Consider the following 25,912-nt stretch of genomic DNA (forward strand, 5'->3'; position numbering starts at 1 on the left):
GATATTTTACGTCCACTTGAGAGAGCAGGCGGGGCCTTGGTTTAACGTCTCACCCGAAGGACGGGCACCCTCTGACAGTGCAGCCCTCAGCACTGCACTGGATTGTCAACGTAGATTTTTTTGGGTACTTGAACCCACAACCTTCTGACTCAAGGAGACGAGAGTGCTACCCACTGAGCCACAGCTGACACTTGAGAGACAAAATTTGAGAGAGGAGGCATGATAGACTTATCGATGGCTTGTTACATTTATTATTGCTACTTTATCTATCAGTAACAGTTTGCTAAACTTGTCTCTTTTGTCTCCTTCGGCTCCAGAAGTGACACCGCTCTGAAGAAGTTACCAGCTGGTGGCAGCAGCAGTAACAATAAAAATATTTATCAACCAGCATCCTTTCCCCATCCCAATTTCCTGTAAGACAATCATTCAGAGAAGCAGTGAAACTGGCAATGTGCCTTTGATCAATGATTGGTATTTCAGTCTCACCCTGTTCAGGTCAGACCTTGATGAGACAGCTTTGCAAGTAAATTTGTTATAAATGTAATCATGAGGTTAAATGGACTGTAATGTACCTGCTCATCAGCTGGTGAGAGGTTGTATCCAAGGATGATCTGTGCGCATAACAGAAGAGTTATTACTGCAGTACAGTACAGGATCATTTTGACCATTCCCAAAGTGGCGTCAGAATGCAGTAGATGTAATTTATCTAGATTTTGAAAAGGCCTTCGATAAGGTAACCCATAATAGACTAATCAACAAGGTCAGAGAATACGGAGTCAGGGGACAAGTAGCAGAATGGATAGCTAGCTGGCTTCAAGACAGAAAGCAGAGAGTGGGAGTAAAAGGTAGCTATTCACAGTGGCAGAAGGTGGGTAGTGGTGTTCCACAAGGATCAGTGGTGGGACCACTGCTGTTCACAATTTACATTAACGATTTAGACTTTGGAATCAAAAACACAATTTCTAAATTTGCAGATGACATCAAATTGGGGACGATAATCATTACTGAGGAGGACAGCAACAATTTACAAGATGACATTAATAAACTTGCAGAATTGGCAACTAATTGGCAAATGAAGTTCAACACAGATAAAATGTGAGATATTATATTTTGGTAGGAAGAATAGGGAGGTCACTTATTACTGGAGGATATAAGTCTAGGTGGGGTAGAGGAACAAAGGGATCTCGGAGTACAAATACACCAATCACTAAAAGTTGGTGCCACAGGTTAGCAAGGCCATAAAACAAGCAAACCAAGCACTAGGGTTTATTTCTAGAGGGATAGAATTGAAAAAAAGGGAAGTTATGCTAAACTGGTCTTGAAATTTGGTTAGACCACACCTTGGATATAAAGGAACTGGAGAGGGTACAGAGAAGATTTACAAGGATGATACCAGAAATGCAAAGGTATATATATATATATATATATATCAGGAAAGGATGGCCAGGCTGGGTCTCTTATCTCTTGAAAAAAGGTTGAGGAGTGACTTAATAGAGGTCTTTAAAATTATGAAAGGTTTTGATAGAGTGGATACAGAGAGAATGTTTCCACTTGAGGGGAAGAGCACAACTAGAGGCCATCAATATAAGATAGTCACCAAGAAATCCAATAGGGAATTCAGCAGAAACTTATTTATCCAAAGAGTGGTGAGAATGTAGAACTTGCTACCACAGGGAGTGGTTGAAGCGAATAGTATCGATGCATTTAAGGGGAGGCTGGACAAGCATATGAGGGAGAAGGGAATAGAGGGTTATGCTGATAGATTTGGATGAGGAAAGATGGGAGGAGGCTCGAGTGGAGCATAAACGCCGGCATGGACCGGTTGGGCCGAATGGCCTGTTTCTGTGCCATATATCCTGTGTTTAACTCTCTCCTACGTAGATATCTTCCAAAATAATAGCTTTGGTTTAGATTGTACAGTACACTCAGTCATGCCAATATCTCACAAATTAAAACTAGCCACAGAAATGAGTCTGGAAATGTGGGGGATGAAACATTTCAGAGGTTTGAGTGAACAATTATGATTTGCCGTAAGTTATCTGCAGTAACAGAGTGTGTTATGCCAAATACATTACCAATAGTCATGCTATTCATACCATGTGGCTAATGACTAGTCTCAGAAGGTATTAGAATGAGTCCAGCTGGAAAAAGACATAGGGAAGGGCAAAGCTAATATGGTGGAATTGTGTATAGAAGACCAGAATGAAAAAGTATTGGAAGGCATAAAACTATGGGAGTTGACAGGGGAGAGCATGATGGCAAAGTCCTGTGGCCCCAATGGACTTTCTGGTTATGATGACTCGCTGAATTAATCAGCAGTCTAGTATCCAAATGAGGATTGGAAGTTACTCATGCCTGTTTACTCTTTATAACTTGAATGTTGAACCCCTGTGGAATAGAGACTGCTAATTTTAAAATGGCAAATTCCAAAGAGTTCTGTGTTGAATACAATGCTCACATTGAAAGTGATTTAGTCCTGGGTTGTAAACCCGTGGACAGGCGAATAACATTTCTAGCCTGTGGTACAAGTGTGGATCCAAAACCCTTGAAGCCCAGGCACACAGTCCTACTCACACTTAAATGGGTTATTCCCTGGTTTGTCCTGTTGGAATGCATCAACTTGAAGGTTGGAAAAGGGCTTTTTTTCCTGCACTATTGCCTCATTGGTGAATAAATTCTAAATCAGAACACCAAAATCTGTTAGCATCAGCAACTCAAGAAATATACAAATTAATGGCGACATTTTATGTGAACTGTGAAGCTCTGAAGGATCCACCTATCCAGTCCATGACAACATAAGCTTGGACATCCTGCAGGGGATTGGGGGAGAAGTACATGCACTGACTGCAACGCACTTGCTCACGTTATTATTTAAATGGAGAAAAATTGCAAAGTGCTGCAGTACAGCGGGACCTGGGGGTACTTGTGCATGAAGCACAAAAGGATAGTATGCAGGCACAGCAAGTGATTAGGAAGGCCAATGGAATCTTGGTCTTTATTGCAAAGGGGATGGAGTATAAAAGCAGGGAAGTCTTGCCACAGTTATACAGGGTATTGGTGAGGCCACACCTGGAATACTGCATGCAGTTTTGGTTTCCATATTTACGAAAGGATATACTTGCTTTGGAGGCAGTTCAGAGAAGGTTCACAAGGTTGATTCCGGAGATGAGGGGGTTGACTTATGAGGAACGGTTGAGTAGGTTGGGCCTCTACACATTGGAATTCAGAAGAATGAGAGGTGATCTTATCGAAATATATAAGATTAAGCGGGGGGCTTGACAAGGTGGATGCAGAGAGGATGTTTCCACTGATAGGGGAGACTAGAACTAGAGGGCATAATCTTAGAATAAGGGGCCGCCCATTTAAAACTGAGATGAGGAGAAATTTCTTCTCCCAGAGGGTTGTGAATCTGTGGAATTCACTGCCTCAGAGAGCTGTGGAAGCTGGGTCATTGAATACATTTAAGACAGAAATAGACAGTTTCTTAAATAATAAGGGAATAAGGGGTTATGGGGAGCGGGCAGGGAAGTGGACCCGAGTCCATGATCGGATCAGCCATGATCGTATTAAATGTCAGAGCAGGCTCGAGGGGCTGTATGGCCTACTCCTGCTCCTATTCTTATGTTCTTATGTTCTCAGACTATGAAATCGGAGAGCAGGAAATCACGTCACAATCTATTTACCCAGAGCTGTAACTACACCTTACTTACAATATCAAATAAACCGAAAGTTCTGCAACAGGATTAACCTGGGAACTGTTTTGAAGTGAGTAAAAGAGCCCTTTGTAAGTTAGCCAACTCTGATCCAGAAAATATTTTGCGATTAAACTTTAGCAGATCTGCTAGAATTTGACCTTTAACTATTTTTAGTTCAGCACTAAAGTTGTAAACTGAAGTGAATTTGAAATTTAACTGAATTTGAAATCTAACAGCGTTCGAATATTGCCTGTCCTTATAATTTCCTCTTAATTCGCTGATGATTTCAATAACTGAGTGTAAATTGACAAACATTTAATAAAAAAAGGTATTTAAGGATTTATTATGTGTAATTTGACAGTCACTTCATCAGTTATTTATGAATTCTGGATGCAATGAAATTAAAGTTTAATAATGGATTTGTGGGTGAAAGGAGACAATGTGAAGGACAGGAATAACTGAGAGTCAATACATGAACAGCTTTCAGTGGTAGAGGACAGGGAATTGTTATTAATGAAGGACAAATGCTTTGAGTACCAGCTATTAATGTTTTCCAGTTATCTTGCAGCCAAGCACTCAGTGATGTTCTGATTTCTACTCCTAGCCAATCACGTCCAGAACATAAAATGTATTATAAAGACAAGGTACAATTGGCTGCCACAGAAAAGAATGGTAATTATGTGCTAAATAACAGCACTACCAAGTTGGCACATAAAACAGTGATAGGATAAGAAGGAACCAACTAGAAGCAAAGGAATAGTGTCAAAGGCTCCTAGAGTTCCCTCAATGAATAAGATTAGGTCAATATTAAAGTTTGAGGAGGAGGTATACTGTCAAAACACAAAACTTTATCTAGTATTAAACCATCAAATCTCATTTCTAAGAAATTTTGGAAAGGGCAACATATTGTGAACTTAATATGAAACTCTATTTGGTACTTTTCTACAAGATGTTTTGTGTCTTTGAGTGGGGACAGTGAGCTGAGGCAATACACAAATATTGTCTAGGGATTCAGGATGTGATAAATTCCTGTGGGAACTGAGTAACCAGCCAGAATCCCTAGTGGTAGGGGGGAGGGAGAGGCAGCCATTACACGTTAATTGCATCAGGAATTTCCCATTGGCTTTGAAATGTTGGCTTTATGCAAAACTTGCAGACACAGAACAGTCACGAAGAGGTGCTCTCGAATCTAAGTTATTTGACAGCCAAGATAATGAGATCCTGCCAAATGCTGGAAGTCAGCATCTCATGTTTGAGCTGAAAACTAAAAAAGCTTACAAGCATACCAGACTGTTAGCATCCTCGGCATTGTACTCAATCTCAGCCGAGTTTTCAAGAAAAGATGGCGCCCGAACCACGAGGCGATGCGCTGCAGACAAAGATGGCCGCGACCAGACCACGAGGTGCTGCGCTGATGGAGCAACACGTGGCACCAAGCGGAGAAGCGGATTGGGGTAAAGCAAGCAAGGCTCTCTTAAAAGGAGGCCTGCAAACCACTACAATTAAACGGACAGTTCCACAAAATAAAGCAATGTAACAAGTATTGTAAGTCGGAGAGTAAAAGTGCAACGGATCATGTAAAATATGTAACTGACCATGTAAAATGTGTAAATGATGATCGGAATTGTATACGTGCAACCAGCGAGGCAAAGTCACGCGATTATGTGCAATGTATAATTAATGATTTGAACTGTGCATATGCAACCAGCGAGGAAAAGTTGCGCGATCGAGTTCGGACCCCTAGAGTGTCCATCATAAGCAAGGAAAAGCTGTGCAATGCAGGGTTCTCACTGCACTAATGCAGCGGGCAGACACCTATTGGACGCACACAGGTCCCGCAGGCTACCCAATGCTGTAGCCTGCGTCCCGGGGACCAGAGTCAGGCACCATGAAGTGTGGCCACAAGCTGCCAACACACACAAGTTGCAAGGCAAGCGACCTCAGACAGGGCAATGGCAACGGTAGCGAGACCATGCCCTGGGTTGGCGCCATCTCTCAGGCAACCAAGGGCCCCAACGACCACAAGCCTGAAGGAGCAGACTGCACCAAGGCCATAGGGTCACCCACCAATGTTTCCCCAGAGGAAACAAGCACCAGCCAGGATCACGAACCAAGCGATGCTCAGGCCAGCGTGTCAGCAGTTCCCTGTGCACTGCTAGACGACAGCTCCTCAGGGAGCAGCTGGGACCCAGGGCGTAAAGAAAGGACAAGGAGGTCAGAGATATCTGTGAACCTGCCTGCCGCTAGGGACTATGGCAATAGCCCCGAGAGAAAACTTGGCGAGCCAACCGGCATCCCATTGCCAGCACTGGGCACTGAACCGCCACCAGACTGCAGGGACACCACCCAGCAGCTCAGGAACTAGCCGTCCTTACGCACCGGTCACCGCATCTTGTCGCACCACAACCACAAACAAAAAAAGAGAGAAATACAAAACCCACTCATGTGAACTTGTAGGTACATGAATGCCAGGAGCCTCCGCATCACCAATGTGGGAAGGGGGGAGAATGGAGTGGTCAGGAACATGCACACACACAAACAGCAACCACCAGCACGCTACTGCACCAACTACCCACCCAAGGTCAAGCCAGCCTGCCAGAGGTCTACCAGACAGAACCCATATAGAGCTAAGTCCAGAGCATAATTAATGCAGAGGAAATTTGTACTGAATGTTCAGGGGGGAGTGATATCATGTATCTTACATGGCCACTGTTGATCAAGGTGTGCCACCAGAGGGCACAGCAGTGGGAGACTCGTAGGTTACCTGTACAGGTGTGCCTGGCCTAGTATAAAAGAGCAGGCCACCAGGTGTGATCCTCACTCTGGAGTTAACTAATAAAGGACTAAGGTCACTACAGTTCAAGTGCAACACATTGCCTCGTGGAGTCATTGTTAGAGCATCTGAGGACATAACAAAAAGGCTATACAAATGCAAGTTGTTGTTGAGACAATTGTAAAAGCCAGCACGGAGAGATAAACTTGGCCGGCTTTACTTCTTATGCAGTTCTGAGTCTTCTGTCAACCATAGGAGTATACAGCACAGAAGGAGGTTCTAGCGTCTTTGCCAGCCCTTTGCTAGAGCAATTTAAAATTGCCTTGCTCTCTCCCTATAGTCATGTATCTGCCTCTGTTTCAAATATTGATCCAGTTTTTCCTTAAAGGTTGAAATTCAGCTCCCTAACATGGCCACATATCGTCAGAAAGCGGCAACCAAACGGGGGAGTCGAGCGGCCGCCAGCTAAATTTAGCTCGGGGATTTTTCTGGCGGTCTCCACTCCCGCCCCATTGCTGCCGACCATCTAAATGCATCATCAAAGGGCGCACCGCCGATCTCCCGCACCTCCATCGCACCTCCCGCAAAATTTATCTCCAAAAATCTTTAACCCACCGCGCAGTGCCCATGACACTTTTTTCTGTCGGTGCACCTTGCTTTCAGTCTGTGAGCCATGGCAGCGCAGCGGCCCTTCGAGGATAGTGTGCACTGCCGTGGCCGGCATGTTTTTTTTTGTCAGCCAAGTGCCAGGTCGGGCCTACAATTAAGGCCCCAGGTTTGGCCGGGCTTTCAACAGGCAGCCTGGCACCCCCTGTTGGGCGTCAGACCACTAGCCTGGCCAAAACCCTCCTTGCTGGCTCAGTGGACCGAAGTTTCAAAATGCCGAAAGCTCTCCCCTTTAAGTGAAGGGGAGAACATGGTGACGCACAGGCGCCATGATGTCATCGCCACTCCGTTGCTGACTGACACCGGCGGAGACTCTGCCCCACCTCCACTTCCGCCCCTCGAGAGTGCTCACCGCCCCACTTCTGCCCCCATTATGACCGACTTCCCGTCCGCTTCAAAAAAAAAAACCTGACAAAGAGCTGCATTTACCGAAAGAGGCGACCTCATCCAACACGGCGGAAAAAACACTTCAGGAGCGGAAGGTGCGACCCGTTTCGAGCGGAGGTCAATTTTGGCCCCTCTGTGTTCAGCCTATCAAAACCTTTAATTAATAAGATACAACTATTCAATCTAATTGTAGCCTTCTGTGCTTCATTTGAAATAGTCCCCGTATCTTAAGTCTCTTCTCAAAACTATAGAAATAAACTAAAATTGAAGAAGAGGGCATATGGGATCTCGAAGTATAATAAAAATGAGAGATTGGGAGAAAATAAGTAAAGCGATTAAGAGAGTGATCTCAAATATTAAAAATAGTAAAGTGTTTCACAAATATATTAGTAAGTAGGATTATCAAATCAAAATAGATATTTTGCTGTAGAGACAATGGCCAGGACTTTACCGGGCCGATGACAGCGTATGCACAGTGTAGTTTCTCCTTGACAGATCGTTCCCAACCGCTGTGAATTCACTTTCACTGGTGCAGAGTTGAGCTATTTGCCCAACTACTGTCGAGCAAATACCCATCAAACCCTTGCGCCTGGTAAAAGCAGGTGTAAGGCCTTCTTTTACCAGCGTAAGGTTTAAAATAAACGTTCAAATACATTTTTTTAAATGATTTAAACATTCACTTACTTGCAAAATGAGTTTAGGTTATTTTTGTCCCGTTTAAAAATATTTAATTTCATTTTTTCTAAATTTTATTTTAAATGTTTAATTTAATTTGAATTAATTTTATTTTATTTATTATTTTAATTTATTTTAATTAATTTTGAACCTGTGATAATTTATTTTAATTTCACTTGTGAAATTTTATTTAGTTGGGGATTTACTAAATATGCTTATGGGGATTCCGTATGTAAATGGAATCCCCAGAAACACAATAGGAATTCCCCAGTTGTCATTGGTTGGCCTGGCCCACGTGATCCCAGGGATGCTTGTGAAACCGCATACATCCCTGGGATCCGAGGGTCTTTACGCAGGCATACGCCTGCAGGCCCAGGACCACAAGAGTCCAAAGCTCCGGAACACAAAGTAAGGACGGAGTTTTCTTGCACTTCGGAGGTATACTCAGGCGGCAAGCCTTCGACCAGAATTTTCAGGCCCTTGTCAGCCATTTCTGAATGGCGTGATAAGTTTACTGCCAAGCAACCTCACTGGCACTGAAAATTAATTCTTACAAGTGTGAAGTCTCATTCCTTTAGATTTTGAATTATTGTTGGAGATTTAATAAAATGTAAAAAATTTAAAAACTTAAAAAACATTATCTTTCTTCTGTCTCTTTCAGGTCTCTCTTAATTCCATCTTTCTTTCCCTCTCTGTCCATGATTTGGCACGACAACTAATGTACCTGGCACTTCCTGGTTCAAACTCTGTGCTCCTCATTAATGGCCCAGAAATCGCGGCCTCCCTGGGTCTGTGCGGAATGTCTACGGACCCGGGAAGGCATCGGAAAAGCCGGATTTCAGCGCACAATGTGCATGTGCTGAAAACCGGCTTTTCCAATCTGTCAGCTGGAGCTTGACAGATCCTCCACATCTCAGGAGCGAGGATATTTGCATGGGAAAGATTGCGGTATTTACTCATATCTTGCCCAGCAAATGTCCTCAAAATAAATAACTTTAATTTAAATTGATAAAAATATGTTGTGCATTTTTTCGATCTTTTATCATTGGTTATATGTGTTTTGGGGACTGTTTCTCTTTCATAATAATGGGAACTTCATCTTTACGGAGTTCCCATTATTATGAATGAGAATATACGATACCTGATTGGCTGCCCAGAGCCATGTGACTCCAGCTTCAGGCCTGCGCACATCCCGACGTGCACGCACTGCGACGCGCAGTCAGGAGAGGCCTCCGGACCAGGATCTCGCGTGGACGCAGCAGCTTCAAGTAGGTGAGCTTCTTGTTTCTACAATCCAGTTGAATGGTACAAGGGTCAAGGATGTCTCGGAGCGGCTTTGGGGCATTTTGGAGGTGGGGGGGGGGGGGGGGGGGTGGTGAACAGCCGGTTGTTGTGGTGCATATAGGTACCAACGATATAGGTAAAAAATGGGATGAGGTCTTACAAGCTGAATTTAGGGAGCTAGGAGTTAAATTAAAAAGTAGGACCTCAAAAGGTAGTAATCTCAGGATTGCTACCAGTGCCACATGTGAGTCAGAGTAGGAATTGCAGGAGAGCTAAGGTGAATACGTGGCTTAAGAAGTGGTGCAGAAGGGTGGGATTCAAATTCCTGGGATATTGGAACTGATTCTGGGGGAGGTGGGACCAGTACAAACCGGACGGGCTGCACCTGGACAGAACCGGAACCAATGTCCGAGGGGGATTGTTTGCTCGTGCTCTTGGGGAAGGGTTAAACTAATATGGCAGGGGGATGGGAACCTAGGCAGGGAGACAGAGGGAAGTAGAATAGGGGCAGAAGCAAAAGCTAGAAAGAAGAAAAGTAAAAGTGGAGGGCAGAGAAACCCAAGGCAAAAATCAGAAAGGGCCACATTACAGCAAAATTCTAAAAGGGCAAAGTGTGTTAAAACGACAAGCCGGAAGGCTCTCTGCCTCAATGCGAGGAGTATTCGTAATAAGGTGGACGAATTAACTACGCAGGCAGCAATTGATGAATATGATATAATTGGCATCATGGAGACATGGTTCCAGGGTGACCAAGGCTGGGAACTCAACATCCAGGTGTGTTCAACATTCAGGAAGGATAGATAGAAAAGAAAAGAAGGTGTGGTAGCGTTGCTCGTGAAAGAGGAAATTAACGGCAATAGTAAGGAAGGACATTAGCTTGGATGATGTGGAATCTGTATGGGTGGAGCTGCAGAATACCAAAGGGCAGAAAACGCTAATGGGAGTTGTGCACAGACCACCAAACAGTAGTAGTGAGGTTGGGGACAGCATCAAACAAGAAATTAGGGATGCATGCAATAAAGGTACAGCAGTTATCATGGGCGACTTTAACCTACATATAGATTGGGCTAACCAAACTGATAGCAATACGGTGGAGGAGGATTTCCTGGAGTGTATTAGGAATGGTTTTCCAGACCAATATGTCGAGGAACCAACTAGAGGACTGGCCATCCTAGACTGGGTGATGTGTAATGAGAAAGGACTAATTAGCAATCTTGTTGTGCGAGGCCCCTTGGTATATGGTATAATTCTTTATTAAGATGGAGAGTGACACAGTTAATTCAGAAACTAGGGTCCTGAACTTAAGGAAAGATAACTTCGATGGTATGAGATGTGAATTGGCAAGAATAGACTGGCAAATGATACTTAAAGGGTTGACGGTGGATAGGCAATGGCAAACATTTAAAGATCACATGGATGAACTTCAACAATTATACATCCCTGTCTGGAGTAAAAATAAAACGGGGAAGGTGGCTCAACCATAGCTAACAAGGGAAATTAAGGATAGTGTTAAATCCAAGGAAGAGGCATATAAATTGGCCAGAAAAAGCAGCAAACCTGAGGACTGGGAGAAATTTAGAATTCAGCAAAGGATGAGAAAGGGTTAAATTAGGAGGGGAAAAATTAGAGTATGCGAGGAAGCTTGCTGGGAACATAAAAACTGACTGCAAAAGCTTCAAAAGATATGTGAAGAGAAAAAGATTAGTGAAGACAAATGTAGGTCCCTTGCAGTCAGAATCAGGTGAATTTATAATGGGGGAAGAAAGAAATGGCAGAGCAGTTGAACAAATACTTTGGTTCAGTCTTCACAAAGGAAGACACAAATAACCTTCCGGAAATACTAGGGGATCGAGGGTCTAGTGAGAAGAAGGAACTGAAGGGAATCCTTATTAGGTGGAAAATTATGTTAGGGAAATTGATGGGATTGAAGGCCGATAAATCCCCAGGGCCTGATAGTCTGCATCCCAGAATACTTAAGTAAGTAACCCTAGAAATAGTGGATGCATTGGTGGTCATTTTCCAACAGTCTATCGACTGTGGATCAGTTCCTATGGACTGGAGGGTAACTAATGTAACACCACTTTTTAAAAAAGGAGGGAGAGAGAAAACGGGTAATTATAGACTGATTAGCCTGACATCAGTAGTGGGGAAAATGTTGGAATCAATTATTAAAGATGAAATTGCAGCACATTTGGAAAGCAGTGACAGGATCGGTCCAAGTCAGTATGGATTTATGAAAGGGAAATCATGCTTGACAAATCTTCTTGAATTTTTTGAGGATGTACCTAGCAGAGTGGACAAGGGAGAACCAGTGGATGTGGTGTATTTGGACTTTCAAAATTCTTTTGACAAGGTCCTACATAAAAAATTGGTGGTGCAAAATTAAAGCACACGTATTGGGGGTAATATACTGACGTGGATAGAGAACTGGTTGGCAGACAGGAAGCAGAGAGTTGGGATAAACGGGTCCTTTTCAGAATGGCAGGCAGTGACTAGTGGAGTGCCGCAGAGCTCAGTGCTGGGACCCCAGCTCTTTACAATATACATTAATGATTTAGATGAAGGAATTGAGTGTAATATCTGCAAGTTTGCAGATGACACTAAGCTGGGTGGTGGTGTGAGCTATAAGGAGGATGCTAAGAGGCTGCAGGGTGACTTGGACAGGTTAGGTGACTGGACAAATGCATGGCAAATGCAGTATAATGTGGATAAATGTGAGGTTATCCACTTTGGGGGCAAAAACACGAAGGCAGAATATTATCTGAATAGCAGCAGATTAGGAAAAGAGGAGGTGCAACGAGACCTGGGTGTCATGGTTCATCAGTCATTGAAGGTTGGCATGCAGGTACAGCAGGCGGTGAAGAAGGCAAATGGTATGTTGGCCTTCATAGCTAGGGGATTTTGAGTATAGGAGCAGGGAAGTCTTACTGCAGTTGTACAGGCCTTGGTGAGGCCTTACCTGGAATGTTGTGTTCAGTTTTGGTCTCCTAATCTGAGGAAAGATGTTCTTGCTATTGAGGGAGTGCAACGAAGGTTCACCAGACTGCTTCCCGGGATGGCAGGACTGACATATAAGGAGAGACTGGATCGTCTGGGCCTGTATTCACTGGAGTTTAGAAGAATGAGAGGGGATCTCATAGAAACATATAAAATTCTGATGGGATTGGACAGGTTAGATGCAGAAGAATGTTCCCGATGTTGGGGAAGTCCACAACTAAGGATAAGGGGTAAGCCATTTAGGACTGAGATGAGGAAAAACTGCTTCACTCAAAGAGTTGTTAACCTGTGGAATTCTCTACCGCAGAGAGTTGTTGATGCCAGTTCACTGGATACATTCAAGAGGGAGTTAGATATGGCCCTTACGGCTAAAGGGATCAAGGGGTATGGAGAGAAAGCAGGAAAGGGGTACTGAGGGAATGATCAGCCATGATCTTATTGAATGGTGGTGCAGGCTCGAAGGGCCGAATGGCCTACTCCTGCACCTATTTTCTATGTTTCTATGAATGCCATGGGAAGGAGAGACCGGGATTTCTGGGCCATTGATTCTTCAATCTGATTGGTTAAAGAGATGCACAATTGCTTTCACACAGGACCAAATGCCCAAAAGAGCGTGCAGCACCAAAATGGCTTTCAAATCACAGCACCTTCCAGTGCAAAATTCAAATCAAAAGTCTGTAGGTAAGTGTAATGAACAGCTGGTGCCGTTCGCTTGCTAGTGAGAGCAAAATCCAGCCCAATAATTATATTCTGAAGCTTCTTCAGAAAATTAAGTAATGTCAAATAATGTAATAAAAATTATATATAAAATGAAAATGGTTATCATTTACAGAGGAAATAAAGGTGCTACTAAATAAAAAAAATCTCTTATTAGATCTAAGTACATTGGAGCAACAGTTCTGAAATGAAATGCTAAATATGAATTAAAAGTGTAAAAAAGATTCCACTTGGCATGTCACTTTTACATCTGTATTGTTGTTATATAACTACACAGATATAAAATTCTGCTGACTGCATAACAAACTGGGGCAGCAGTACAAACATAAGCATATGGTTATTTTTGCCCCGGAGGAATTTTATTCAAATTTATTTATGATCAAATCCACACATACTTCATAAAATCAGGTTAAGCAACTTTCTGGCAAATTATATTGGCAAAATGTTAATAAGTTCCAATTTGTTTCTGATTAAACTCAGTTCTGTAGAGCAACTTATCTAATTAAGTCTGAACAACTAAACTGTTTTTGAGAAAAATAACTTATCAGGAACTTGTGCTGAAATACTACCAGGTATTTTTACCACATGATTTTTAATGAACTGGAATTTTTTTCTTTGAATGTAATCTGCTGCTTTCTGTGACTGGTATTAACTGACTGTAGTTTGGTGAGTTATGGAAATAATAGAAGTGCTGGAACATGTTACACAGAGGTCAACTATATAATTTGATTTGTAAATATGATAAGGCATGTCATCTCAATAAAAAGCTTCCACTAACAAGAATGTGCAGTTAAAATTATTCTGTTAACAGAATGGAATACAATATGTGAAAACAGGAACAGGTTGGGATTTTCAATTTCAATTTAATAGAAAGAGCATATTTATTCACCAGGTAGTCACCTATGTGGGGGATACGTTGCACATAAATCTGATCATAAGCAACTACCTTGTCCGATTTGACATTAAATGAATAAATGAAAATGCAGCAGAAAATTCAGCTTGAAAAGAATGCTCGACTGTAGTAGGCATGCGAGTCTGGCTCATCGTCAGCAAGCTAAAGCATATTTTTACTTACTAAGGGGCCCGAGAGATTAAAAATTCGATATGTTGATAGCACTCTTGCCTCTAAGGCAGAAGGTCATAGGTTCAAGTCCCACACCAGAGATTTGAGCACACAAATCCAGGCTGATCGCCCAGTGCAGTGCTGAGGGAGCGCTGCACTGTCGGAGTTGCCATCTTTCCAATGAGATGCAAGTTGGAGTTCCAATTATGAATGAGAAACCCCCCCCCAAACACACAAAACACTAATAAAAAATAGAAACATACACTACATATTTAAGATTCATTTAAATTAAAGTTCCTATAAAAAAAAAATTACCCAACGTTTTAAAAAGTTTTTAAAATTATGCCTTAAAATAAACTTACCGTAGTGGGGAGGGTTTTTAACAACAATATATGTTTTCATATGTGTTTAATTTAATTTTAATGTTTATGTATGTTTTTAAACACTTGTGCCTGTAAAAGTAAGCTTTCAGCCTGCTTTTTCAGGGGCAAGATTTTTGAGGACATTTGCTGGACAAGATATGCATAAATATCGTAAATCTTGCCCTTGCAAGTGTCCTCGCTCCCAATATGCCAGAAACTTGACAGATCGTAAAAGCCGGTTTTCAGCGCATGTGCATTGCGCGCTGAAAACCGGCTTTTCCAATGCCTTCCCGGGTCCGTAGAAACTTCGTACGGACCCGGGACATCGGAATTTCAGGCTCATTGTTTTTTTTTTTTTAAAACGACAGTGATAGCACTTTGCTATTCAGCTCCCCCTCCCCTGTACACAGGAATTTGGGAATAAAAGCATAATAATATTGGGGTGGAGTTTTTGCATTGGATGCAATCAATGACTCCAGCCCAAATTGTGCCCGTTTCCTCCCCCCACCGCTTAGTTTCCACTCAAACTCATTTGCATATCACTGAACGTTAAATCCACTGTGAACCAGTGCAATCGGGCAGCGTTTTAAAACATAATTTACAAAGAAATTGCTTTAAAACATACTCGTTGCTATGGTTAAGATGGGTAACTTGGCAAAGTTTGATAAATACAGCTGAAAATGGGTTTATCACAAAAATCACCACCTGCAAGTGACTGAAAATGACTTCAAAAATATACAAAACTATTTTCTAGTTAGATTGGGGTAAAGTAGTCAGTTCCTTAGTAAATTTTTTAAAAGCTTTCAAAACGTAACTATTAGTGTCCTTGCGCCCAATAGATCCAGCTTAATTTTTGGAGCCTCCGCGAAGGCCTGCAAACGAGCACAATTAGTGGAAACTCCCAATGGTGATTAATTCATTCTGTGGGCGAGGCCAGTTTTGTGGACGGGGTCTGCTTCTAGCGCAATGTTTTTAAAATTAGCGCAAAAGATCATGGACCAGCCACATAAATACTATGGCAACAAGAGCAGGTATTCTGGGGCAAGTGTCTCACCTCCTGACTCCCCGAAGCCTTTCCACCATCTACACGGCACAAGTCAGGAGTGTAATGGAATATTCTCGACTTGCCTGGATGAGTGCAACTCCGACAACACTCTAGAAGCTCAACACCATCCAGGACAAAGCAGCACGCTTTATTGGCACCCCATCCACCACCTTCAAACATTCACTCCCTCCACCACCGATGCACCATGTCTGCCGTGTGTACCATCTACAAAATGCACTGCAGCAACTCACTAAGGCTTCTTCAGCAGCACCTCCCAAATCTGCACCCTCTACCACCTAGAAGGACAAGGGCAGTAGGTGCATGGGAACACCGTCACCTACAGGTCCCCCTCCAAGTCACACACCATCCTGACTTGGAAATATATTGCCGTTCCTTCATCGTCACTGGGTCAAAATCCTGGAACGCCTTCCCAACAGTACTGTGGGAGTACCTTCACCACAAGGACTGCAGCGATTCAAGAAGGCAGTTCACCACCACTTTCTCAAGGGCATTTAGGGGTGGGCAATAAGTACTGGCCTTTTCCAGCCACGCCTACATCCCAGGAACAAATGTTTTTAAAACTTGAGTTGAGCTGAATGCAATTTGTGCTTAAAATTCCTCGATCTTTTACATTTATATCGGGTGAAATGTGCCGAAAAACACAGCATAATTGAGCAGAAACTCCAGGCCTAAAAATGAAACTATTAATTTTCATGCAGCTCTTTAGCAATTTTTATTGCCATTCCTGGTAACCAATAATTTTAAATTATTCTGCTTTTACAAAAAAAGTAACTTAGTGCCCTCCTCAAATCCTCTCTGCATTATTCAACCAGACAAAATCTACCCTGGCCATTACCTGTGCTATTCGGTAACTGTCTGCTGAGGTGAGTGAGAGGACTGCCTACTTAATTAACCTTCAATCCCCCCTCCCGTGGAACTATTCTGATTGACAGATCATCGACCTGAAACGTTAACTCTGTGTCTCTCTCCACAGATGCTGCCTGACCTGTTGAGTGTTTTCCAGCATTTCCTGTTTTTATTTCAGATTTCCGGCATCTGCAGTATTTTGCTTTTGTCATCATGCCATAATTTGTGGCCCCTATGGGTGCGTACAAGGTGCGCACACGCCCGTAAGGACTGTGCAAGTTCCGGGTTTCCGGGCGCGATGCGCAAGAATTTTCTTGACAGATTGTATGAATCCCCAGGAAAAGGGCATCTGCGGGCGGGAAGTTGGGCTATTTGCCCAGCGAATGCTGTGAAATTCTTACACCTGGTATAACATAAAAACATAAAATGTTATCAATCAGTTATACATTAAAAACCCTGTGCAATAAGGTAAGGCTTATTTTTAGCCCCGTTAAAACATGTACATTTATTTTTCATAAAAATTTAATTTGGGGGTATTCCCATTCATGCTTGTGGGGTTTCCGTACATCCTGAATTTCTTTTAGCATGACATGGGATTCCCTTCTTTTATTGGTTGGGCCGGCCCACATGATCCTCGGGGCATTTGCCCTCAGATACGTGAGCCTCTACCCGCAGGTATCCGGAGAGCCCCAGGACTGTGAATCTACGTGCCTCCCAGACCAGGGACGTGGCATTTTATTTGCGGATCGGAGGCATTTTCCCAAGGAAATGCCTCCGACTGCAAATTCAGGGTTATTTAAGTTACTATAAAGATATAAATGGCTCCCAGGATCTTACATAGGCTGATGTTTTGAATTTTTGGTCTTTGGGTGGTGACCTGGTTCAGATCAAAAATTCAAAACATCAGCCTATGTAAGATCCTGGGAGCCATTTATATCTTTATAGTAACTTAAATAATGAATAGTTATCCGTGTAATATAAATGCTCAAAATTCATTACATTTTACTCCAAAATGATTACAGCCAGTTTACGTGTTCTGGACTTTAAAAGATTCAGTTCTTTAGCTTAATTTTCTTTGGCATCCCCGTGTGACTCCTATCCATTAGATGCAGCAGGATTAAAATTTACAAAGCGATTAATACACACACTGAATGGAGAACCCCTCTAAAACAATCAAAACATTAAATTGGCCTGTTTTCTCTCCCCCTCCCTCGGGTGGAGATTTGTTGTCCCAAGTTATTGAGCACAGGTAGCTCACATTACTCAACCTGGTTCCCCTCGGCTGCCTTCTGGCCTCTGCTGGCTGCCACAAGTGTAGAGGTGTCTATCCTTTACTTTCTGACACAAAGCTCGATTTTTGTTGGGTCGTTAATGAGGAGAGATTGAGGAGAGCACTCGGGCTAATGAGTCTCAAGTTTCTTCTTTATGGATGATTGTGTGGACTGAATCCGATGTCAAGTAGACCGTAGGAGAGAGGAATAGACATATAATTGCTTTTTGGAAAGTGGGTGCCAAAATCATCACATAGAAACCAAAAGGTTAACTGTGTCAAATTCAAGAATACGAACTTGTTCAATGTAGGAGGCCACACTTCATTTCACTGTAACATGTTTGATCATGCCTCAATCAAAAAGGAAAGAAAAAGTCGTATTTCTGCTGCCTATTTAGTTTCTTTCAATCCTCGCCTCCCATATTTAGCAATCAGATGCATAACATTTTGAAGTCGGTCCTCCAATGAGGAGCCAGCTTTTCTAAAGCAATCATTATTCAGCACACACAATCATACCCAAGGTGGACTTTCCTTTTAACAATTTCAAACTATGAATATTGGATTTTACATGCACTGTATATTTAATATTGCAGCTGAATTGGAAAGGAAAATACTTACCCAACATTTTTGTACAAGATCCACAAATGGTCTCAAAAAGGGTGGAGTTGTGATGTAAGGTGTTAAAGATGACAGAACATAAGAATATAAGAATTAGGAACAGGAGTAGGCCATCTAACCCCTCGAGCCTGCTCTACCATTCAAAAAGATCATGGCTGATCTGGCCGTGGACTCAGCTCCACTTACCCGCCTGCTCCCCATAACCCTTAATTCCCTTATTGGTTAAAAATCTATCTATCTGTGATTTGAATACATTCAATGAGCTAGCCTGAACTGCTTCCTTGGGCAGAGAATTCCACAGATTCACAACCCTCTGGGAGAAGAAATTCCTTCTCAACTCGGTTTTAAATTGGCTCCCCCTAGTTCGCTTTTGCTGTCAGCTGTGGCTCAGTGGGTAGCACACTCGCCTCTGAGTCAGAAGGTTGAAGTCCTTATCCAGGAACTTGAGCACATAACTCTAGGCTGACACTCCAGTGCAGTGCTGAGAGAGTGTTAGAAGTGCTGTCTTTCGGATGAGACATTAAACCGAGGCCCCGTCTACCCTCTCAGGTGGAAATAAAAGATCCCATGGCACTATTTCGAAGAACAGCAGGGTGTCTGGGCCAATATTTACCCCGATGTCCGGGCCAATATTTATCAACATTAAAAAAACAGATTATCTGGTCATTATCACGTTGCTGTTTGTGGGAGTTTGCTGTGTGCAAATTGGCTGCCGTGTTTTCTACATTACAACAGAGACTACACTCCAAAAAGTACTTCATTTCCTGTAAAGCACTTTGAGACATCTGGTGGTCGTTGAAAGGCTTTATATAAATGGAAGTCTTAAAGTGTTAATTGTCATTTTCTGGTGGTTCGCATGAGGACCAGGTATCCTTTCGGCCCAAGGCGAACTTATTTAATAAAATAAGTATAACAAATAAAATATGAGTATAACAATTAAAATTGATTTTTCTCCTTCCCCCGCGATTTGTAAATTTTTTTCTCACATCTAATTAGATCTCATTGTGCTATGCACTATTCCTTACCTAAAGGTCCGTTTCCACACACCTGCCCTTTTGCCTCTTTGAGTAGGTATACGGGTAGACCACTCTCTGGCTTCCACCTGCTCCCTCTGCTTAACAACTTCCCCAAAAGCCTAACTGAGGTTAAGGCCGCACTTTATGGGAAATTTAAGGTAACAGATGTTTGACAGTACGTTACGAGACAGTAATTCAACTTAGTTGACGCCATGACCCTCTTAAACTGATTATTAACGGAAAATTAAGATTATAGTACAGCCTTACTGACGCTTAACTCATTATATTTATTGTCAGCAATTTAATGTTAACAGTTCATTTTTAGAAGTATTATGTGCTGCGTTTCTGAGTGATATACAAAAGCTATGACAAGAGGGGACAGGTCAATCAGATGGTGACATAGAAGATGACATAGGTTATGGTATCATAGGGGCCAAGTTTCGGCCTGACTTGCTCCTGTTTTTTTGGAGCAACTGGTTTAGAATGGGGTATCTTAGAAATTGCAATTCTCGGCAATTAGTTTGCTCCAGTTCGAGTCAGTTAGAACAGTTGCAGTTTGGAACAGATTTTTTTTTCCAAAAGGGGGTGTGTCCGGCCACTTACGCCCATTTTGAAAGTTTAGGCAGTGAAAACTTACTCTAAACTAACTTAGAATGGAGTAAGTGTAGATTTTTGTACGCTCAGAAAAACCCTGCCGACACTTAGAAAATCAGGCGTAGGTTACAAATCAGGCGTAGGGAACGGGGGTGTTGGTGGAAAGGGAAGTTTACAAACATTAAACATTTCAGTTTTACAAATAAAGAGCCATCATCAATAATAAATGATAAATACATCAACCAATAAATCAATCAAAAAAAAATTAATAAAAAATAAAAAAAAATGTAAAATCAATAAATATAAAATTTTCTACTCACCGACTGCAACACCAGGAGCCCTCCAACAGCGTGCTGGGACAGGGCCCCCCTAGTGTGTGTCTCTCTCGCTGTCTGTCTGTGTGTCTCTCTCACTCTCTGTCTGTCAATGTCAGTGTCTCTCTCTCTCTGTCTGTCAGTGTCTATGTGTTTCTGACAGCGAGGAGAGGGGGTGGGAGAGGAGGAGGAGGAGCGGGAAGGAGGAGGGGGGGGAGGGGAGGGGGAGGAGGGGGAGGAGGAGGAAGAGGGGTGTGGAGGGAGAGGGAGAGGGAGAGGGAGAGGGAGAGGGAGAGGGAGAGGGAGAGAAGAGGGAGGGGGGAGAGGGAGGGGGGAGAGGGAGGGGAGGAAGGGAGAGGGAGGGGAGGAAGGGGAGGAAGGGGAGGAAGGAAGAGGGAGGGGAGGAAGGAAGAGGGAGGGAGGGACGGGAGAGGGAGGGAGGGACGGGAGAGGGAAGGGACGGGAGAGGGGGAGAGGGGGAGAGGGAGAGAGGGAGAGAGGGAGAGAGGGAGGGAGGGGGAGAGGAGAGGGAGGAGGCTGAATGGACCCGGCCGACGTGAAGAAGCCGGGCCCTTGGGCGGGGCCCGCCCCCAGCAAAATGCTGGGGGGGGGAAGCGTAGCGGGAGCTCGGAGGGGAGGGGAGGGGGGGGGGGAGATGGTCGGTGTGGGAGCTGGGGGGGGTCGGAGCAGGAGCTCAGGGGAGGGTGGGGTGGTCGGAGCGGGAGCTGAGGGGGTGGTCGGGGAGGGGGGGGGGGCGTTGAGAGAGCCAGCTGAATTAGGGAGGAAGCTGGAGCCAGAGCAGGAGCTGGATGAGGGAGGTGCAGCCTGATCTTCGCCGCCCCAGTGAGCCCATTCGGCCAGGGCTAGGGACGGCGTGCTTCGGGCCCCTCCCACACAGTTTCGAGCACCTGGAGCTACTGCACATGCGCGCCTACTGTTTTCAGCGCAGGGACCTGGCTCCGGCCCCCACAGCTCGTGCTGCGCTGCGCCCAGCTCCAGAGGACCTGCAGGGAGCCGGAGAATCTGTAAGTATTTTTTAGGCGCACTTTCGGGCGCAAAAAATGGGCGTCCAGGTCGGGGCTGCGCAGTTCTAGGCGCGGCCCGAACTTGGGCCCATAGAAGGGGCATTATAGTCATTTCAACTTTTTTTCTCCTTTTCTTTTTCTTGGAAAATAATTAATAACATTACAGATTTGGTAGTGATGTTAGTTGAAAGACAAATATTGGCCAGGATATAAAGGGCCATGGGATCTTTTACGTCCACCTGAGCGGGCAGACAGGGCCTCGGTTTAACGTCACATCTGAAAGACGGACCCTCAAACAGTGTAACGTTCCCTGAGCACCGCATTGAAGTGCCAGCCTAAATTGTGAGTTTAGGATTCTGGAGTAGGGATTGAACCCACAAAATTCCGACTCAGGGGGAAGAGTGCTCCCACTGAGCTACAGTTAACACCTGAAGCAGCATCACTTGAAGCGGGAGACAGAGGGCAGGGGCAGTATCTGTCGAGGAATGAGGCCAGCAGCAGCATCTATGGAGGGAGGATAAGCCAACAGCAGCGCTTGGGAAGGGTGGGGGGCTGGATGGAGCCAGCAGCATGTTGATGGGCACAGAAGGGAAAGAGAAAATCTGGCAGCAGCACTGTCGGGGCCAGAACAAATGCTTAAAGCAGCAGAGAAGAAGGGACAGGCAGAGAGAGAGAGAGAGAGAGAACTTAGCAGCAGCACTTTGTTGGGAGAGAAGAGAAACCGGACAAAGAGAAGCTTTGAAAGAGAGACTTGTATTTATATGGCGCCTTTCACGACCACTGGATGTCTCAAAGCACTTTACAGCCAATTAAGTACTTTTGGAGTCAATTGCACACATCAAGCTCCCACAAACAGCAATGTGATAATGACCAGATAATGTTTTTGATTGAGGGATAAATATTGGCCAGGACACCGGGGTCACCTCCCTTGCTCTTCTTCGAAATAGTGCCGTGGGATCTTTTATTTCCACCTGAGAGGGTAGACGGGGCCTCGGTTTAATATTTCATTCGAAAGACAGCACACCTGACAGTGCAGCACTCCCTCAGCACAGCACTGGAGCGTCAGCCTCGCTTTTTGCACTAGTCTCTGGAGCAGGATTTGAATTCTCAACCTTCTGATTCAGAGGCGAGAGTGCTACCCACTGAGCCACAGCTTTGAGGAGGGTAAATGAAGTTGCAAGCACCTAGGATGGGGAAAAGGAAAGGACGAGCTGGCTCTGTTTGGTCTGTGGAAAATCCAATGAACCTTTATTTTTAATCTTAAGAAAAGGATTACACAATCAAATTTGAAGTACAAAAGTTAACCCAAATCATACACTTTTAATGTAAAAATTCAAATTGTTCCAAGGAATGTATAGCCCAAACATCCCTAGAAATGCAGTTTGGTGGTAAGCAACATTTGGAAGGACTAACACAATTCTAAATTCACTGCTTGCAGCCTTGACTGAAACAATGCTGTGGAAATACGCCTGGGTTTGAATCTCTATTTGCTAATATGCATTTTCGGCATTTAAAACAAAAGAAGAGACTTGAAACCTTTTCCTCCCCGTAATAGACCATCACCTGGTACTTTGTCAAAAATCTTCAAAAATATAAAGAAAGAAAATCACCAAAAATGATAAGTGGAGAAGTTTTAAATAACATTTAACAAAGGTCCCTTCTTTTTTAGATGGAAAAAACACAATGCTATGTTCACTGTTGATTCTAAAAAAAAACTGGAAATGGAGCAAATAAAGTGCCAAAAATAAACATATTCTGGCCGGTGGCACATGTCTGCACACACAGAAAATACATTTTACTTTCAATCCTTGCATTCCCTTTTATGCTTTCAGACACTTAAAGTGAAGACCTGTTGGGCATACTCGCATCTTAAAATTACTAGCTGCACCTTCTGGGTAATTACTTGCTTTAACACGTCTTATCTATTATTCAAGGCTGTTTGTGAGTTGCTAGCATCTTGGGGGCTATCAACTTGTGCGGGATTCCAGATTGACATATATGCCTGGCTGAAACTTCATAACATTTTCCGCAGGTTGGAAGGAACATTAATGGAGGATTCTTCTGTGCATCATAGTTATTAAATACTTAACAAAAAACAAATGATGCCTTTGGATGGGATGAACTTTGTCGGTCACAGATTTGTCTGAACAACTCTTAAATACTAAACTGCTATGTCAGTCTGTGCAGATTTACTGCAAATTAAATTCTGCAGGAAGCTGACAGGATCATCTGAAATCTGGAGACCTGCTCAGAGCTCTTTAAAATTCATAACTTAGCAAAGAGTACACGGTCTAAGGGGTGGGCAGGAATTCTTCATTGCATTTTGTGCTTTGAGATTGGTAAGCCGAGGGCTAAAGTAAATGTCACAGCTACCGAAGTCAACCTGGTTGGTTAAGAAGCCAAACTAATGCTGCATATATGCAATCAATTTGAAATGACAGTATAGCATCACTACATTAATAACATATTAGTATTGATTACCATCCTTTTCATTTCCAAAGGATTTCATTGAAAAGGCAAATAATTAATTCTAAAGTCAGTTTCATTGACAAGAAAAACAAATGAATATGTAAAAAACAAAATATGGAATATATTTCTCTTCTCTTACCTCAATACTTTCTAGAACACGGTATTGTCCTCCATCAATGATGGATTTTAAAAAAAAGGGAATATACTTGCCTTGGCACAACAATTTTGTTTTATCTTTTGTCTCTGGTATAAATTGAGTGATAGCATGGACAACTGTAGAACAAGGTATTTTCACACATATCTGTCCCAGTGTGAGAGAAGGGACAGAATGATGACTTTTACATCTTCCATAAACATCTTCCATACCCACTTTCACTGCCAGGATGGTTCCTGCCCATAAAAGACCCCTCACTATTCCAATGAGAAGAAATGTTTAAAAAAAAAATTAAAATAGAAACACTTTACAAACCAGTTCTATCATACACATTGAATGTTGCCCGTTGGATTGTATTCTCTCACACTAATTTTCAATCCTTCTGTTTCACACTAACACCTTCTACATGGCTGGACCTCCTAAAAGGCAGGTCTATAATTTTAGAAAGTAAGCCTGGGAATCATAGCTACAGAACAGTCACGGTAAGAACAATACAAAACCACAAGGTCAATAAAAGAAGCAAAATCTTCAACACTCCTTTCTCCTGATCTGTCAATTTTAGGTCAGTTTCATTTAGTTGAAATTTAACTAATCAATAATCCTTCAAATTTAACTGATCAATAACGTCTGTGCAATTGCTTTATTCGGGAAAAAAAATCCTGAAATAACTAAAAATGATTGTTTCATTATAATCCCAATTATCAAAAGAGGGAACTGTGCTAATTTACAAGTGACTTTTAAATTTGTTAATAATAAGTTGAACAAGTACATAAAACTGGATCCCTTTGGGAGTATTTGGTTCAATCCCGTCTGCCAATAATTGCACAGTATTCCACCTATAGAGTTAAGCTCTTGCCTAAGGATGGACTGATTACTCATTATCCATAATCACTGGTCTGCTGCTAAATTCCCTATTCCTCACCGATAAATTACTGGTGGGGAGCTGACCACTTTAATTAACATAGCTCAGGGTTCTGAAATGTCTCATTACACTGCTTATTGATTCTAAAACTATCACAAATGGCACTGGTTATTGGAGGCTATATGAACACATCTGTTTGAACCAAAAGAATAGGAACAACTTAAAGTAGGTGAGGATAACAAAAATTTCATATAAATTATTAATCTTTTCGCCCAGACAGTATGATGCTAAAAATAAGCTGATTATGTTTTTCATGTAAATACAATTCATGCAAAAAGATTAGGAGATCATGGAGGTGATCCTGATGACATTATGTTAGAAACCAGCATCTCTAAAAGGCCCACTGTCACTCAATAAAATATGTATTCATTATTCAGTGAGTGGAACTCATTTTTTAAAAAAAAGTCCTCATCCAATAATTACAATCTTGCGCACACAGATATTAATGCAAGGTTGTTTAATGGTGAATGTGAGCACTACCTGTTGATAGCAGATTAATTCCATACTCTGCGTTTAGTCGTGAATTGTTGCATTAAGCGTCACTTGGCATTGACTTTTATTTTTAAGCACAACAAACAGTGTTTTTATTCATCGTATGGCATATTGATTAGGACTGACCTGAGGTGATGTTATTTCATTGTATGATTCTTGACCCAACCTTGATGTGAGCTTCTGTGCAGCATACGATGATTTCAACATTTGTTTAGTGTAAGTGTTGTGACCATTTCTGAAATACCTCCCATTCATCATGTAATTAATTGATGAATACTCACTACTCATAACTTAACTTCAGTCTCCGTGTCACTTACTTTCCACAGTCAAGGTAATAGGCTGGCTGGTTTTGTTCTCTCCGTTTTTGTCATTTACCGCCTGCACATAGTACCTTCCTGTGTCGGGGGCCACTGTTGACAGGATGACGAGTGTGTTTTCCATTGTGATAGCTCTGTTGGGACAAAGGGGGGCAGAAATGAAAAATGGCAAGGCTTGCAAAGAAAGGAA

General features: G+C 42.8%; 1 protein-coding gene across 1 annotated transcript in view; it reads right to left on the reverse strand.

Annotated features, from left to right (window-relative positions):
* The window catches only part of sdk2b (sidekick cell adhesion molecule 2b), a 460,427-nt gene that overhangs the window by 395,666 nt on the left and 38,849 nt on the right, over window positions 1-25,912 (reverse strand). The window contains exon 4 of the mRNA XM_070858209.1: window positions 25,723-25,856. Coding sequence (XP_070714310.1) covers window positions 25,723-25,856 — 134 coding nt within the window. The remainder of the gene's footprint in view (window positions 1-25,722; window positions 25,857-25,912) is intronic.

This window comes from Pristiophorus japonicus, chromosome 16 (genome assembly GCF_044704955.1).
Source record: "Pristiophorus japonicus isolate sPriJap1 chromosome 16, sPriJap1.hap1, whole genome shotgun sequence".
Taxonomy (NCBI): Eukaryota; Metazoa; Chordata; class Chondrichthyes; family Pristiophoridae; genus Pristiophorus; species Pristiophorus japonicus.